This window comes from Rana temporaria, chromosome 1, assembly GCF_905171775.1.
Source record: "Rana temporaria chromosome 1, aRanTem1.1, whole genome shotgun sequence".
Taxonomy (NCBI): domain Eukaryota; kingdom Metazoa; phylum Chordata; class Amphibia; order Anura; family Ranidae; genus Rana; species Rana temporaria.
Genome location: NC_053489.1, coordinates 50,156,312 through 50,175,381, shown reverse-complemented (window position 1 = coordinate 50,175,381; position 19,070 = coordinate 50,156,312). Strand labels below are relative to the sequence as shown.

The 19,070-nt window shown below is 43.3% G+C and overlaps 1 protein-coding gene across 2 annotated transcripts in view; it reads right to left on the bottom strand.

The window, feature by feature from the left end:
* MALT1 (MALT1 paracaspase) overlaps positions 1-4,539 on the bottom strand; it is a 175,933-nt gene extending 171,394 nt beyond the window's left edge. Inside the window, exon 1 of one of the 2 annotated variants that reach the window (XM_040337760.1) lies at positions 4,241-4,539. In XM_040337760.1, coding sequence (XP_040193694.1) covers positions 4,241-4,392 — 152 coding nt within the window. In that variant the 5' untranslated portion in view covers positions 4,393-4,539. The remainder of the gene's footprint in view (positions 1-4,240) is intronic. The other variant, XM_040337753.1, reaches the window with a different exon arrangement.
* Positions 4,540-19,070: the final 14,531 nt, after the last annotated feature.

Sequence of the window (19,070 nt, the reverse complement as noted above, 5' to 3'; positions counted from 1 at the left end):
ATACAGTGTGACATAAAATATTGCAGCAACCACCATTTTATTCTCTAGGGTCTCTACTAAAAAATTATATATATATATATATACACATATATATATTTAATGTTTGGGGGTTCTAAGTAATTTTCTAGCAAAAATAAATAAATATGATTTTAACTTGAAACCAACAAATGTCAGGCATGTCCAAAGTCCGGCCGGCGTTCCGGTTTTGAACGGCCCGTCGGGTTATTTAGACATATATATTTTTTGTGGCCCCCAACAATCTCCCAGCAACGGGGGCACAAAAGATGTATATGCCTTTGAACGGGACAGGGAGGAGGCGGGACAAGCGCCGCCGCCGTACACACACACACAGCCTCTTTAATAGGAAGTTCCGCGCTGCCATTGGACGACTGTTCTGTCCATCAAAGGAGGCGGGACTTTCTATTAAAGAGGCCGCTGTGTAAACAGGAGATTCTCCTGTAATTAATCTTTGGCGCTCGTGAGTGCATTCACGCCAAATTTCAATGCAAAATAATGGTACCGCTTTCAGCACCAAAAAACTGAAAGAATCATACCGCCAGGGATGTTAAAAAAACGTTGCCTATGGACAGTTTTGGGTACCATATGTTTTTTTTTTGCGATTTCACTAGCATGCACCATTGTAAGGCTTGACATGTTTGGGATCTATTTGCTCAATGCAACTACAGTTGCAAGTATTTTAGTGCATTTTACTGTATTTTTACTATATTTTTTTCTCGAAAATATCTGAAAATACGTGTTTGATATGTTTGGTATCTATTTACTTAATGCAAGCCCTTCTTTTATATTTTACCAAAAAACTGTGTATAATATTGTGTTTGTTTGCGCAAAAAATGTGAGTGCATTTTATTGTATTTAAGTGTATTTTTTCCTGAAACTATATGTTTGATAAATATCTGAAAATATATGTTTGGTATCTATTTACTTCATGCAAGCCCTTCTTTTATATTTCATCCAAAAAATGGGTATAATGTTTGTTTGCACAAAAAAATGTGAGTGCAATTTAGTGTATTTTTCCTGAAAATATATGTTTGATAAATATCTGTAAATATATGTTTGGTATCTATTTACTTAACGCAAGCCTTTCTTTTATATTTTACCAAAATATGGGTATAATATTGTTTGCACTAAAGTTTGTTTGCATTAAAAATTCCAGTGCATTTTTGTGCATTTTTTCCTGAAAACATGAATTTTAAATATCTCAAAATATATGTTTGATATGTTTGGTATCTATTTACTTCATGCAAGCCCTTCTTTTATATTTTACCACAATATGGGTATAATATTGTGTTTGTTTTCATTTTATCAAAAAATTGGGGCATAGTATTTGTTTGCACAAAAAATGTGAGTGTATTTTAGTGTATTTTTCCTGAAAATATATGTTTGATAAATATCTGAAAATATATGTTTGATAAATATCTGAAAATATATGTTTGATATGTTTGGTATCTATTTCCTTAGCGCAAGCCCTTCTTTTATATTTTACCAAAATATGGGTATAATATTGTGTTTAAAAATTTCAGTGCATTTAAGTGTATTTTTTCCTGAAAATATATGATTGATAAATATCTGAAAATATATGTTTGTTATCTATTTACTCATCACAACGACATTTATATGTTACCAAAATTGGGTATAATATTGTGTTCATTTGCACTAAAAATTACACCCCATTCACACTTGTGTGACTTTGTAATCAAATGGTACCCCATTAAGTCCAATGATAACCATTCATATATGTGCAGCTTAAAGTCGCAGCGACTTCAAAGTAGTTCATGCACTACTTTGGTCCGAATTTCATGCAACGTGAGGGCTCTAGAAGTCGTACCTTAATGTTTTACATGCAACAGTGGGTCCGACTTTGCAGAGGAACAACAAGTCACATCCAAGTCGCACCCATCCAAAGTTACTTCAAACTTGCATCAAAGTTGTTTGAAAGTTACACCAAATCTATAAAGTAGCTTATAAAGTGGCTTATAAAGTGATTTCTAGCAAAAAAATGCAAATGTGTGAAAATGTTAAAGAATTGGCCTGGTAGACAAGTGGTTAACAAATGTTCTGGTGTGCCGGTTATATGCGATCTCTTGTGGTGTGCCGGTTATTTGTGATCTCTTGTGGTGAGACGGTTATATGCGATCTCTTGTGGTGTGCCGGTTATATGTGATCTCTTGTGGTGAGACGGTTATATGCGATCTCTTGTGGTGAGCCGGTTATATGCGATCTCTTGTGGTGAGCCGGTTATATGCGATCTCTTGTGGTGAGCCGGTTATATGTGATCTCTTGTGGTGTGCCGGTTATATGCGATCTCTTGTGGTGAGCCGGTTATATGCGATCTCTTGTGGTGAGGCAGTTATATGCGATCTCTTGTGGTGTGCCAGTTATATGCGATCTCTTGTGGTGAGCCGGTTATATGCGATCTCTTGTGGTGAGCCGGTTATATGCGATCTCTTGTGGTGAGCCATTTATATATGCGATCTCTTGTAGTGAGCCGGTTATATGCGATCTCTTGTGGTGAGCCGGTTATATGCGATCTCTTGTGGTGAGCCATTTATATATGCGATCTCTTGTAGTGAGCCGGTTATATGCGATCTCTTGTGGTGAGCCGGTTATATGCGATCTCTCTTGTGGTGAGCCGGTTATATTCGATCTCTCTTGTGGTGTGCCGGTTATATGCGATCTCTTGTGGTGAGCCGGTTATATGCGATCTCTTGTGGTGAGCCATTTATATATGCGATCTCTTGTAGTGAGCCGGTTATATGCGATCTCTTGTAGTGAGCCGGTTATATGCGATCTCTCTTGTGGTGAGCCGGTTATATGCGATCTCTCTTGTGGTGTGCCGGTTATATGCGATCTCTTGTGGTGAGCCGGTTATATGCGATCTCTTGTGGTGTGCCGATTATATGCGATCTCTTGTGGTGAGACGGTTATATGCGATCTCTTGTGGTGAGACGGTAATATGCGATCTCTTGTGGTGAGCCGGTAATATACGATCTCTTGTGGTGAGACGGTTATATACGATCTCTTGTGGTGTGTCGGTTATATGCGATCTCTTGTGGTGAGCCGGTTATATGCGATCTCTTGTGGTGAGCCGGTTATATGCGATCTCTTGTGGTGAGCCGGTTATATGCGATCTCTTGTGGTGTGCCGGTTATATGCGATCTCTTGTGGTGAGACGGTTATATGCGATCTCTTGTGGTGTGCTGTTTATATGTGATCTCTTGTGGTGTGTCGGTTATATGTGATCTCTTGTGGTGAGCCGGTAATATACGATCTCTTGTGGTGAGACGGTTATATGCGATCTCTTGTGGTGTGTCGGTTATATGCGATCTCTTGTGGTGAGCCGGTTATATGCGATCTCTTGTGGTGAGCCGGTTATATGCGATCTCTTGTGGTGAGCCGGTTATATGCGATCTCTTGTGGTGAGCCGGTTATATGCGATCTCTTGTGGTGTGCCGGTTATATGCGATCTCTTGTGGTGTGCCGGTTATATGCGATCTCTCTTGTGGTGTGCCGGTTATATGCGATCTCTTGTGGTGAGCCGGTCATATGCGATCTCTCTTGTGGTGTGCCGGTTATATGAGATCTCTTGTGGTGAGGCGGTTATATGCGATCTCTTGTGGTGAGCCGGTTATATACGATCTCTTGTGGTGTGCCGGTTATATACGATCTCTTGTGGTGAGACGGTTATATGTGATCTCTTGTGGTGTGTCGGTTATATGCGATATCTTGTGCACACACTCCAACATATATTCTGAGATTCTTTCTGTAACATTGAGTATGCTTGCACGGTGCTACCGCTCTTGCTCGGTGCCCACCGCCGGACGCCTCTTACTCCTAACATAAGCAGTATATCTAGTAGTAGTCAGTCCTATTCAGCTGGACTCATTCTATAAGGTTGAAGACGTTTCGTAGCTCCTCCAAGACACTTCCTAAGCCTCCAAGCCATGATATACGATCTGTTGTATACTCACAACAACATACGTTCTGAGATTCTTCCTTTTCCATTGTCAAGCACTCTCTTACGGTGCTGGACGCCCCTTAGCCATAAGATAAGCCGTATATCTAGTAGAATTCATTTCCCGTTCTCCTGGACTTGTTCCATAACGTCGAAGATGTTTTGTAGCTCCTCCAAGCCACTTCTTCAGTTCACATCCAACCACTACTAGCTATACCATGACCTGGATAAGAGAGACCCTTCCCAGACACAAGACGTACTTCTTACCTTAATTTGAAGCGACTGCTTTTGGAAATGGCCAGGGCAAGCTTCCTCCATCCTCGGTCGCTGGTCTGGTCTAGCAGCTCGCAGACTTTTTGCAGCGTGGGCTCTTGTAATAAATGAATATTGAGAGAATAAAACGTGTGAGTGTCAGACATCTCTGTAGAGAGAAAACACTCAGGTAGCTCATTAGCTTATTTCCTTAACACTCCTTCCTGCTTTTGGTGTCTTTCACATACGCTCGGCTTTTGCTGCCTTGCGCCATCTTCTGGAGACGCGTTGCCGTTGCTTTCACTTGTGATTTGTTAAAGTGAAAGAAGTATGAATGTGTCACACAAGACTCTGCAAGTGTTCAGGGAAGTCCCTTTGTAGGGCATGAGTTGTTTTCCCTCTTATCCCCTGCGTGCGTAATTGTGACTCATGCCTTCTTTTTTTATTATTATTACGTGTTTATAAGAATGAGAATTTCTCTTGCCTGTGTCAAGGTTTGTACATTATAATTATGCGTAATGTGCCATATTAGTTTACACTCAACTTTTAGATTGTAAGCTCTAACGATCAGGGCCCTCTGATCCCTCCTGTATTGAATTGTATTGTAACTGTACTGTCTGCCCTCATGTAATAAAGCGCTGCGCAAACTGTTGGCACTATATACATCCTGTATAATTATAATATTAACAATACAGATGAGTACTATCAATGATGATTTTTTTTTTTTTTATATATATATTTTATTATATACAGGGCTTTTTTTCAGGGGGAACTTGGGGGAACTCAGTTCCCACCACCTTTGGCTCAGACCCTTTGGTGCCTGCTCACCACAATCACTTGTAAACACAGAAGTCTGGTTTCTGTGTTTACAAGTGACAGCTTTGTAACCCCCTGAACTCTGCACTCTGTATGTAATGCAATTCTGTTATTTAATACCCCTTTAAGACCCTTCTACCGTTTGTGAAATCTGAACGGGTCGTGGTTGAGTTCCTGCACCTATTTTCTGAGAAAAAAAGCTCTGATTATATATATATATGTTTTTTAACTGTGATAACAATTACAGTGTATCCGGAAAGTATCCACAAATGACCGGGCCACTTTTTGCGATTTGGCCCTGCGTCGCTTTATCTGACAATTGCGCGGTTGTGCGACGTTTCACCCAAACAAAATTGACGTCCTTTCTTTCCCACAAATAGAGCTTTCTTTTGGTGGTATTTGATCACCTCTGTGGTTTTAATTTTTTGCGCTATAAACCAAAAAAGAGCGAAAATTTTGAAAAATATTTTTTACTTTTTGCTATAATAAATATGCCCAAGAAATATATAAAAAACGGGCCAATATGTATTCTTCTACATTTTTTTGTTTAAAAAAAAAAATCTCAATAAGCGTATATTGATCACCGTATTTATCGGGGTATTGCGCGCTCCAGCGTATAGCGCGCACCCCTAAAGTGGACTCGCATTCCTGTGGAAAAAAGATTTTTGTACTTACAGTTTTGGTGTCTTGCGCGGCGTCCATCGGTGGCCACGTCGGGTCCGGCGTCCGTCTGCGGCTTCGGGTGTCCTCTTCGTCGGGTCTGGCGTCCTTCTGCGGCATCCTCCCCGCTCGTTTCCCGCTTTCCCGCGCCGAGTTTGAATACTGCGCCGGCATTTACCGAGCGCAGTACACTCGTGTATAGTCGGGCATGCTCGGCTACTCTCGCGCTCACGTCCTGTACGTCCAGGAAGTGAGCGCGAGAGGAGCCGAGACTGCCCGACTATACATGAGTGTACTGCGCTCGGTATATGCTGGCGCAGTATTCAAACTCGGCGCGGGAAAGCGGGTATCGGCGTATATCGCGCACCCACGATTTTGCCCTGATTTTCAGGGCAAAAAAGTGCGCGGTATACGCCGATTAATACGGTAGTTTGCGCGAAAGTTATATCGTCTACAAAACAGGAGATAGTTTTATGACATTTTTATTATTATTTTTTTTTTATTAGTGATGGCAGCGATCTATTTTGGGACCATTGTCATTTAGACAGTGATAAGTGCTATAAAAATGCACTGATTACTGTATAAATGTGACAGGCAGGGAAGGGGTTAAACACTAGGGGGCGATGAAGGGGTTAAGGGGAGTGAATCTGTGGGGGGCTGGGCTACAATTGACACGACAGTAATCACTGCTCCCAATGACTGGGTCAAGGCTGTCACTAGGCAGAACAGGGAAATGCCTTGTTTACATAGGCATCTCCCCATTCTGCAGCTCCGTGACACATGGGGGGGACGCACGGCACGAAATTTAAAGCAACTTATACATACGTTGCTTTGCGCAGTTGTGCCATTCTGCCTTGCGTATAAGTGCATGAGCCGGTCTGCAAGCAGGTATTCACAGCGATTTACTTTGTCCACATTTTGTTATGTTACAGCCTTATTCTAAAATGGATTAAATTCATTATTTTCTTTAACATTCTACAAATTAAGGCTGGCCATACATGGGTCGAATTTCGAAAGAATTTTCTTTTGAAAATCAGAAATTTTGTGCGTTTTGTGATCCGATGATGCCACCATTGATTTCGAAATTCGGCCAACCAAACCTTCAATTTCACCTCGTGTTGCTATAGAAAATAATTTTTGTGGCTGGGAATCTTTTCTTTCTGGGAATTTCCTTTTCTTGCACTCAGGCCTCGTACACACGACCGAGGAACTCGTCGGAAAAGACACATCGTTTTCCTCGACGAGTTCCTTGTTAGGCTTGTCGAGGAACTCGACAAGCTTGCTTTGCGTACACACTGTCAAGACCAAATCTCCTCGTTCTCAACCGCGGTGACATACAACACATACGACGGCATTATAAAGGGGAAGTTTGATTCCACTGGCACAACCCTGGGGGCTGCTTTTGCTAATCTCATGTTACTGCGTGTTAAGTAAAAGTTGAAAAACGTACACACGACTGGTTTCCTCAGCAAAAAAGCTCTGCCACCAAGTTTCTTGATGGATTCTGTCGAGTTTCTCGGTCGTGTTTACGAGGCCTCAGGAGCATTTCTTTTTCGATTACATTTCTAGGACGATTCTCCCATCATTGATTAGAAAATCGTTTGTTTTTTAAAAAAATGTCCAGCATGCCCGATAGCTCCAATTTGATGGCCGCACGAAAATCGACTGTTGCTACAGCCCCACTAATGGTGCGAAATTCGAACGAAAATTCTTAGATAAGATTTTCGAAAGAAAATTCTTTCGAAATCCGACCCATGTATGACATGCCTTATGGCCCGTACACACGATCCGAAAATCGGATCAAAAATACTGCCACCCATAAGTACCCATCAATGCTGCCTATGAGTGCCCATCAGTGCCGCCTATGCGTGCCCATAAGTGCCATCTATAAGTGCCCATCCGTGCCACATACCAGTGCCACCTATCACTGCCCATCCGTGCCACATACCAGTGCCACCTATCACTGCCTATCAGTACCCATCAGTGGCACCTCTTTGGTGACACCTCATCAGTGCCCATTGGTGCCACCTTATCAGTGCCCGTCGGTGCAGCCATATCAGCGCCCGTCATTAAAGGAGAAAACGTACTTATTTACAACATTTTATAACAGAAACAAAGAAACATTTTGTTTTTCAAAATGTTCAGTCATTTTTTATTTGTTGCGCAAAAAATAAAAATCGCAGAGGTGATTAAATACCACCAAAAGAAAGCTCTATTTGTGGGAGCAAAATTATAAAAAAAATTGTTTGGGTACAGTGTAGCATGACAGCCCAATTGTCATTCGAATTGCGACAGAGCAGAAAACTGAAAATTGGCCTGGGCAGGAGCGGGGTGCAAGTGCCTGGCATTGAAGTGGTTAAAGGAAGCAGCAAAACACAGTTTCATGAAAAACTACATGGACATTAAAGTGGAGTTTCCATCCCAATATTTTTTTTTTTCATTATTGTGCTCATTACACCTAAAAAAGTAAAAAACAAAAAAAAAAATGTTTTTTTTACTCATCTGGAAATGCCTGTTGCTATGCGGTCCCACGAAATCTGCCTTTGAAACCACCTAGGATTCTGACATCATCTCCCTCTAATGCTCCTGGGAAATGTGTGTCATCATTTCCCAGGATGCAGTGCGCTGTCCAATTGTCACTCCCCATCCAAGACTTCCAGGAAGTAAGTGCTTGTGGGCTTCACAATGCCCACAAGCAAAATGACAACGATGTAGATATAGTTTTATAAACTATCTTTTTTGAATATCTATGCGGATCGGCGGCGGATTGTAAAATAGTAAGTGACCAGATTTATATTATAAAAACGCAGGATGAAAGGACATACATTTAAAAAATGCTAATTGTGGTTGGAACTCCGCTTTAAGCAATGGGTGTGGATGGATTATTCTTGGAGAATAAAGATATTGATTAGTCTCAGTTAATCCTGAATAATAACAATAATTATAACTTGGAGATTGGGACACCTTTGTAGGACATAATTCATTTGGAATTATCACAATGTGTATTATGCTTCAGTGCAAATTGTAATTTTAATTTAATTTAATGTTTTATTAACCACTATAAAGAAATGTTTATTGGATGCATTTGAATTCCAGGAATTGCTATATATTATATAGCAGAGGCAGCTGTCATCATACAACCATTCCTGTATAGAAGGACACCTGCCCATAGTCTACAAACTGTCACATAGCAAACACAATGTAATGGCTGTAATGTACAATGTTGTACAATGTAAAAGTATTGTTTCCTAACATTTACTATTTCCTTTATATGTATATTCTAGATATGACCTTTGATTTGTAAATGACTCATTTTAAGCAACCTTACTAGTGATTTTATTTTTAATAAAATGCATTCCTATTTAATGCCTTTATTAACCTTTGTCCTAGCTATTTCTTTACTGCTGTTATAATAAATTTTTCCACAATTTTTTGTTTAATTCCTTTTGTTTTTTTATTTATTTATCTTTGTCACATCTAAAAAATAGCCCCCAAAATTATAAAAAAGCATTTTTTTTTTTTTTACATTTACAAATAACTTTGAACCAGAAACATAATTTTAAGCAGGACTAATTATAGAATAAAAATCTATGGGCCAGATTCTCAAAAGAGTTATGCCGGTGTATCTACAGATACACCGGCGTAATTCGGAATTCCCGCCGGCGTATCATTGTTTTGTATTCGCAAAACAAGATACGCCGGAATTAGGCTAGGATCCGACTGGTGTAAGTCACTTACACCGTCGGATCCTAAATGCAATACTATGCTGGCCGTTAGGTGGCGTTTATGTTCAGGTCTCATTTGACTATACAAATGAGCCTGATACGCCGATTCCCGAACGAATTTGTGTCGCGTACGTCGTTTCCGTAAGCGTAAGGTTACCGCTGCTATATGAGGGGTAACCTTACGCCAGTCCGCCGTATGCCATGTTAAGTATGGCGTCGGGTCCGCGTCGTCTTTTTCCGACGGTTACGTCGTTTTACTAAGTCGTTCTTGAATACGACTTTACGTCAATGACGCTCACGTCGGCGTCATTGACGTTTTCCGTCGTGAGCTGGAGCATGCGCACTGGGCTATTTTTCAGCCCGGCGCATGCGCAGTTCAATCAATACGCCCAAATGTATGTGAATCTGGGCCTATATTTCTGATTTACATTAAAACTAGTTAAAAACACAATATTTTTTACTTGTTGCTATAATAAATATCCCATTTAAAAAAAACATGTATTCTACATATTTTTGGTAAAAAAAAAAAAAATCGCAATAAGCGTATAGTGATTGGTTTGCGCAAAAGTTATAGTGGCTACAAAATAGGGGATAGAATTATGATATTTTTTTTATTATTTTTTTTTTTTTACTAGTAATACGGCGATCTGCAAATTTTGTCAGGACTGCGATATTGCGTCGGACACATCGGACACTTTTGACACATTTTTGGGACCATTCACATTAATACAGCGAACAGCGCTATAAAAACGCACTGATTACTGTCCTCCCTCGGTTTCCTTCGCTAATAAGCTTCCTCCATTTGGATGGACAGCTTGGGATCCCTTGTAGAACTATAGGCCCCAGCCAGCATAGCTGAGCCTACTTGACAGGAACACAGCCTCAGACCAACGTGGTCCAGAGACTGAAATCACACACACCTTGCGCCAGGAGGGCCACGAGGCGAGGGACCCCGAAAAACGGTGTCTGCCCCTTAAAGGGGTTGTAAAGGTTTGTTTTTAATTTTCTAAATAGGTTCCTTTAAGCTCGTGCATTGTTGGTTCACTTACCTTTACTTACAGGAAGTGAGAAATTCAAACAAAGAAAAAAAACATTTAGAAGGGAAATGGAAGGAAAAGTTAAGTGAACCAACAATGCACTAGCTTAAAGGAACCCATTTAGAAAATAAAAGACAAACCTTTACAACCCCTTAAAGTATCCCTTCCCAGCATGCCCAGCGGGGCACCACTCCCACTGTGCTGCTGCCGAGAAGGGTCACCTAACACACTATGGTTTGCCCGAGTTCCAACATGGGCCTGAAGTGGTAACGCCGCATACAGGCAACAAGGGAAACTTCTACCAAGCACAACCACAGCCAGAACAGAGGCGAATTTAACCACTTCCTTACTGGGCACATATACCCCTTCCTGACCAGGTGAAATTTCAGCTTTCGGCACTGCGTCACTTTAACTGACAATTGCGCTGTCGTGCGACGTGGCTCCCAAACAAAATTGACGTCCTTTTTTCCCCACAAATAGAGCTTTCTTTTGGTGGTATTTGATCGCCTCTGCGGTTTTTATTTTTTGCGCTATAAACAAAATTAGAGCGACAATTTAAAAAAAACAAACAATATTTTTTACTTGTTGCTGTAATAAATAGCCCAATTTTTAAAAAAAAACATTTTTTTTCTCAGTCTAGACGATACGTATTCTACATATTTTTGGTAAAAAAAAAAAAAATCGCAAGAAGCGTATGGTTTGCGCAAAAGTTATTGCGCTTACAAAATAGGGGACAGAATTATTATTATTTTTTATTATGTGTACCCTGAATTGTGTTCTAACTGTAGGGGGAGGGGGGTGACTGGGGGAGGTGACCGATCTATGTCCCTATGTACAAGGGACACAGATCGGTCTCCTCTCTCCCCTGACAGGACATGGATCTCTGTGTTTACACACAGAGCTCCATGTCTTGTCCCTGTAGCCGCCGATCGCGAGTGCCTGGCGAACATCACGGCCACCAGGCACTCGCATCGGCATCTCAGCAATGCGGCGAGCACACGCGTGCCGCCGCCGGACGCGCGCGCCCGCGCCGCTGACTGCGCGTGCAGGCCGTAAAAACACGGCCAGTTAGAGTATTAGAACCACCCTGCGGCCGTATAAAGTCGTACGGCCGTCGGGTAGTGGTTAAATAGAATTAACAGAGTCTGAGCCCAACTATGGCTCCTAAATTTAAAGTAGCGCCCTTGTCATTGTGAGACCAGCGCTATACCCCAAAAACGTAAACCATAAAAAAAAGGATCAGTGTGAAGGGGTCCTTGTACAGCATTGAAGTGGTTATTTATTATTTAAAGGAGTTGTAAAGGTACAATTTTTTCTCCCTAAATAGCTTCCTTTACCTTAGTGCAGTCCTCCTTCTCTTACCTCATCCTTCGATTTTGCTTTTAAATGTCCTTATTTGTTCTGAGAAATCCTCACTTCCTGTTCTTCTGTCTGTAACTCCACACAGTAATGCGAGGCTTTCTCCCTCGTGTAGAGAAAGCCTCTTGAGGGGGGCGAGCAGGAGTGTCAGGACGCCCACTAACACACAGCTCCTTTCTCTATCTGCAAAGTAGATAGCGTCCTGACCCTCCTGCTCGCCCCCTCAAGAGGCTTTCTCGACACCAGGGAGAAAGCCTCGCATTACTGTGTGGAGTTACAGACAGAAGAACAGGAAGTGAGGATTTATCAGAAGAAATAAGGACATTTAAAAGCAAAATGGAAAGATGAGGTAAGTGAAGGAGGACTGCACTAGGGTAAAGGAAGCTATTTAGGGAATATTTTTTTTACCTTTACAACCCCTTTAAGGTACTTATATAGCGCAGCCAATGGATTGGGCCCACAGAGTTTGTCATACAAATGTGTGTGTGAACCCTATAATTATTCTGAAATCCATTGTGTGCAGCAGGTGGACTCAGGTGTGGTGTGACTCAGCAAATTGTAACACTTTACTTTCTCCTCTGTTACAAACCTTTGTGATTGTTGCCAGCTGGAATGAATGTCATCCGTGACATGTGCTCTGTTAGTATCCACAAACAAACTCCCTTCATTGTGAAAACCATTGCACATGGATGGAAGTTCATTGAAAACTCAACAAAGTATGTAAAACACGACCAAAAAAAATTCTCCAGATCGACTGTATACAATAGAACAGGGGTGGGCAACCTTTTGGGCACAGTGTGGCAAAAAGGGTTTTCAAAGAAATTGAGACTGACGGTTTTATAAAAAAGTAAATAAAAAAACTTATCTTGATCACAAAAAGCTATTTTTATATAGTAAATGCTGTAAACTACTTGAGTAATAGTAAGAAATTACCATCCTGCAATTTCACGCCTCAGATCACTGTACCCCCCTGCCCATCTTCCCACTAATGTGCCCCCTGCGTATCTGCCACACCACTGTACCCCCTGCTCATCTGTCTCATGACTGTACCCCCCTGCCCATCTTCCCACTAATGTGCCCCCTGCTCATCTGCCACACCACTGTACCCCCTGCTCATCTGTCTCATGACTGTACCCCCCACTCATCTTCCCACTTCTGTGCCCTCTGCTCAACTGCCCCACCTCTGTGCCCCCATGCTCATCTTCCCACTACTAAACCCCCCTGCACACTTGCCTCACCACTGTACCCCCCTGCTTATCTAACCCCACCTCTGTACCCCCTGATCATCTGTCTCGTCGCTGAACCCCCTTCTCCTCTGTCCTAACACTGAACCCATCTGCTTATCTGTTCCACCACTGTACCCCCTGCTCTTCTGCCCCACCATTGTAACCCCCAGCTCATCTGCCCCACCAATGTACCTCCTTCCTCATCTGCCCAACCACTGTACCCCCCTGCACATCTGCCCCACCACTGTACCCCCCTGATTATCTAACTCCACCTCTGTACCCCCTGCTCATCTGCCCCACCACTATACCCCCCTGCTCATCTACTCCACCTCTGTACCCCCTGATCTTCTGTCTTGCCACTGAACCCCCTTCTCATCTGTCCTAACACTGAACCCATCTGTTGATCTGTTGTAGCACTGTAACCTACTGCTCATCTGTCCCACCTCTGTATCCCCCTGCTTTTCTGCCCCACCACTGTAACCCCCTGCTCTTCTGCCTCACCAATGTACCTCCCTGCAGATCTGCCCCACCACTGTACCTCCTTGAACATCTGCCCCACCACTGTACCCCCTGCACCACCACTGTATCCACCTGGACATCTGCCCTACCACTGTACCCCCCTGCACATCTGCCCCACCACTGTACCCCCCTGCACATCTGCCCCACCACTGTACCCCGCTGCACATCTGCCCCACCACTGTACCCCCTGCACATCTGCCCCACCACTGTAACCCCCCCCCCACATCTGCCCCACCACTGTATCCACCTGGACATCTGGCCCATCACTGTACACCCCTGCAAATCTGCCCCACCACTGTACCCCCTGCACATCTGCCCCACCACTGTACCCCCTGCACATCTGCCCCACCACTGTATCCACCTGGACATCTGCCCCACCATTGTACCCCCCTGCACATCTGCCCCACCTGGACATCTGCCCCACCACTGTACCCCCTTGCACATATTCCCCACCACTGTACCCCCTGCACATCTGCCCCACCAATGTATCCTCATGCTGTTCTGTCCCACCGCTTAAACTCCTTATCTGCCCCACCTCTGTACCCCCCTGCTCATCTGCCCTACCACTGTACCTTCTTCTCATCTATGATATGTGCAATATGCAGAGCAGTGCAAGGAAGCAGGGATGAGACACAGCTACCTGTCCCTGCACGCTCTTCTCCGCTGATCTGCCTCTCGCATCCAGCCCGGGTGCTTGTATGTGATGTACCGTATTTATCGGCGTATAACACGCACAGGCGTATAACACGCACCCTAACTTTAAGAGGGAAGTTTCAGGAAAAAAACTTTCCACCGCCCCCTGCGTATAACACGCAGGCACAGTTTACCCTCTATTTTCAGGGTAAAAAAGTGAGTGTTATACGCCAATAAATACAGTATGTGATGTCACATACAAGTGTCTGAAATGGATATGCAACGATGAGCTCAGGTCAGGAGCATTTTCTGAAAGGACTGGACCTGTGTGCAGGATCATAAATTGGGTCCTCCCAGCTGAGATAAAGTGTGATGAGGTGCGCCACAGCAAAAATTGGGTGTCGTTTTTACTGCGCGGAATACAGGCTGTGGCTTAATGGGATACAGAGTGAGGGAGTTCCGTAGGAAGTGTCGCAAGGTTCAGGAGTAAGTGAGGCAGAGATCAGGGGTTGGGAGTAGGTGATGCCGAGGTCAGTAGTAGTAGATGACACAGAGATTTGGCGGCAGTACTATGTGACACAGACACATAATTATATCTATATATATATACATTTCAACAAAGTTCCCAGAAGCGCAACAGTACTTCCACAAACTGTCACCTGATTGTGGTTTTCTCAATCACAGCAAAGTCCCTTTTTTCTGAGATTGGTGCTGGCAACCAAGCGAGTCGTCTTCCTTTAGGCCCCTTTCACATTGAGGTGTTTTTCAGGCGGTACAGCGCTAAAAATAGCGCTGCTATCCCGCCTGAAAAACTCCTTCACTGCAGACTCAATGTGACAGCCCGAGGGCTTTCACACTGAGGCGATGCACTGGCGGGAGACAAAAAAATCTCCTGTCAGCAGCATCTTTGGAGCGGTGAGAGGAGCGGCATGTATACCGCTCCTTCCCATTGAAAACAATGGGAAACCACGGCAATACCGCCCGCAATATAGAGGCGCATTGCGGGCGGTATTAACCCTTTAACCACTTTAGCCCCGGGCCTGTTTTTCAGATTAGGTGTTTACGAGACTAAAACTTTTTTTTTTGCTAGAAAATTACTTAAAACCCCCAAACATTATATATTTTTTTTCCCTAACACCCTAGAGAATAAAATGGCAGTCATTGCAATACTTTTTGTCACACCGTATTTGCGCAGCGGTCTTACAAGCGCACTTTTTTTGGAAAAAATTCACTTTTTTAAATAAAAAAATAAGACAACAATAAATTTGGCCCAATTTTTTTATATATTGTGAAAGATAATGTTACGCCGAGTAAAATAATACCCAACATGTCACGCTTAAAAATTGCGCCCGCTCGTGGCATGGCGTCAAACTTTTACCCATAAAAATCTCGATAGGCGACGTTTAAAAAATTCTACAGGTTGCATTTTTTGAGTTACAGAGTAGGCCTAAGGCTAAAATTATTGCTCTCGCTCTAACGATCGCGGCGATACCTCACATGTGTAGTTTGAACAACGTTTTCATATGCGGGCGCTACTCGTGTATATGTTCGCTTCTACGCGCGAGCTCGTCGGGACGGGGCGCTTTAAACATTTTTTTTTGGGTGTTTTTGCATTTATTTTTATTTATTTTACAATTTTTAACACTGAAATAAAAAAAAAAAAATTATCACTTTTATTCCTATTACAAGGAATGTAAACATCCCTTGTAATAGAAAAAAGCATGACAGGTCCTCTTAAATATGAGATCTGGTGTCAAAAAGACCTCAGATCTCATATTTAGGCTTAAATGTAAAAAAAAAAAAAAAAATTTGGAAATGTCATTTTTTCAAATGACAAAAAGAAAAATGTTGCTTTAAGACGCTGGGCGGGACTGACGTTTTGACGTCACTTCCGCCCAGCAGAGCTATGGGGGACGGGCGAAGGAGATTTTTCCTTCAGTCTCGTCCCCAGTCACCAGCTGAACAGTCCCGATCGCCTCCGCCGCTACCGACGGCTACGGTATGCGGCAGAGGGCGCGGCGGGAGGGGGGGGGGCCCTCTCCCGCCACCGATAACGGTGATCTCGCGGCGAATCCGCCGCGGAGACCACCGTTATCGTGTACACCACCGCCCACTGAAGAGATGAATATCTCGATTGTGGCAGCAGCTGCTGCCGTTACCGAGATATTCATCTTTAAAGTGATGACGTATAACGACGGTGGGCGGTCGGTAACTAGTTAATACCGCACCGCTGGCGGCTGATTCCCGCGGCAATCCCGGCGGTATAGTGCCGCTATTTTTAGCGGCGTTATACCGCCACCGCGGCTCCCGCTCCAGCCTGAAAGGGGCCTTAGAATGATTGGTGGGGCTAGCAGGACTGTGATTGGTTTTAGCAGTGGCCAATCACAGTCCTCCTCCTCCTGGAAACAGTGACCCCCCCCGCAGAATCTCTTCTCCATCACAAGAGCTGACGATCGCAGCTAAAGCAAAGTAAGAGGACCAACCAATGTTTCCCACCTTGTACAATGTGTGGGGGTGCAGTGCCTCTCAATAACACTTCCCTGCACTGCTCTGCTGATGGAGTCGCATGCCGAAAAAAGAGGCTTTGAGTTCCACTTGTCTACCCTACAATAGAAGAATATTACAAACTTTATACTGTATATAAATGTCTGAGGGCTGAGGTCGTTACAAATCCGTATACAGTGGAACCTTGGTTTATGAGTAACGCGGTTAACGAGCGTTTTGAAAGACTAGCAACTTTTAACAAGAAAGCCTGACTCGGTTTTAAGTGTTTTAAGTGTTGCCCCGCAAAATGAGCAGAATTCAAGCTAATGGGGCGTACAGTACCGCATTTGGCCAGAGGTGCGGGGGAGCCGATGACACTTGGAACGGTTCGGAGCCATTTTAGAAATACTTGGAATCACTCGGAAATACTCAGGCGCAAATTCTCGTAAGAGTTACGCCGGCGTATCTCCAGATACGCCGTCGTAACTGAGTTTGAGGCGTCGTATCTATGCGCCTGATTCTTAGAATCAGTTACGCATGGATTTGTCTTAGATCTGACCGGCGTAAGTCTCTTATGCCATCGTATCTAAGTTGCATATTTACGCTGGCCGCTAGGTGGCGCTTCCGTCGATTTACGTGTCGAATATGATAATGAGCTAGATACGCCGATTCTCAAAACGTATGTGCGGCCGGCGCTTTTTTTTACGTCATTTACGTTAGGCTTTTTTGGGCGTAAAGTCACCCCTGCTCTATGAGGCGTAGATGAGGCGTACCAATGTTAGGTATGGACGTCGGAACAGCGTCAAATTTTTCACGTTTTACGTCGTTTGCGCAAGTCGTCCGTGAATGGGGCTGGACGTAAGTTACGTTCACGTCGACTAGGAATTGAGCGGGCACAATTTAATTTGAAAATTCGACGTGATACTGAGCATGCGCACGCATGCGCCGTTCGAAAAAAGCGTCAATTACGTGGGGTCACGATTAGTTTCCATAAAACACCCGCACCACTTCCACATTTGAATTAGGCGGGCTTACGCCGGCCCAGTTACACTACGCCGGCGTAACTTAAAGCGCAAGTTCTTTGAGAATACGGGACATGCCTCTCTAAGTTACGGCGGCGTAGTGTATCTCAGATGCGCTACGCCCGCCTAAAGATAGGCGATTCTATGTGAATCTGGGCCTCAGTTCCCAAGTGTTTCCGAGGCTTTCCAAGATCAGCCAAGCTTTCCCCCCCGAGTATTTCCGAGGCTCTCCACCTCTGGCCACATGCGGCATTGCATGCTGTAGAAGTCAATGCGGAACAAAATTATCTTTGTTTCCATTGACTTCTATGGGGAAACTCGCTTTGATATGTGAGTGCCTTGGATTACAAGCATTCTCCTGGAACAGATTATGATGTAATCCAAGGTTCCACTGTATGGCGTCCGTGCTCAAGGGAAATCAATCTAATGATCAACTTCTCTCGAACGGAACTGCTGGAAATCTTTCATTAGATCAGTGTCTGCAGCCAATAAGCTCAACGCACAAAAATGTGCATTTTGCCGCACGTTTAAGAAACATGCAATTGCAGGTCGTGCTTCCGGTGGCATTAATTGTTAAAGTTGTGTGACTCTCGCCCCTCCCCCCGTCCCCTCCCACTGGCGTTTCTCAGGCTTACCGTTTCCGCTGGCTCGCCAGAAAAACGATCCAACGGTGACATAGGCTGCTCACAGAGGCGATCAAAGACTAGATTGTCTTTGATTGCCTCTATAGCCTTGGAGGACTAGAGCTATATCAAGACATCACTTCCGATCCAGGGTGGAAGTAAAAAATTTTTTTTAAATTTGAAGCAAAAGATCAAATTTTATTTTAAATTTTTTTATCTTTTGCTTTTAAAGGTGAAGGGATTTGGGGTCTTTTTGACCTCATATCTCTTCATAAAGAGGACCTGTCATCCTTATTTCTATTACGAGACATTTACATTCCTTGTAATAGGAATAAAAGTGTTCAAAAAATAAATAAAAAATTAAAGGGACAGTGTAAAAATAAAAAATAAAATAAATAGGATTTTTTTTTTTTAAAGCGCCCCCATCCCTCCGTGCTTGCATGCAGAAGCGAATGCATAGGTAAGTCATACATGTGAGGTGTCGCCACGAACATTGGATCAAGAGCATTAATTCCAGTGCTAGAGACCTTCTCCGTAACTCTAAACAGGAACCTCTCAAGGCGTTTAAATTGTCGCCTGTGGAGATTTTTAAGTATTATAGTTTGTCGCCATTCCACAAGCGTACACAATTTTAAAGCATGACATGTTAGATATCTATTTACTCTGCGTAACATCCTCGTTCATATTATATGAAAAATTGGGGTGTATATTGTTTTTATTTATTTTTAATTCCAAAAAATA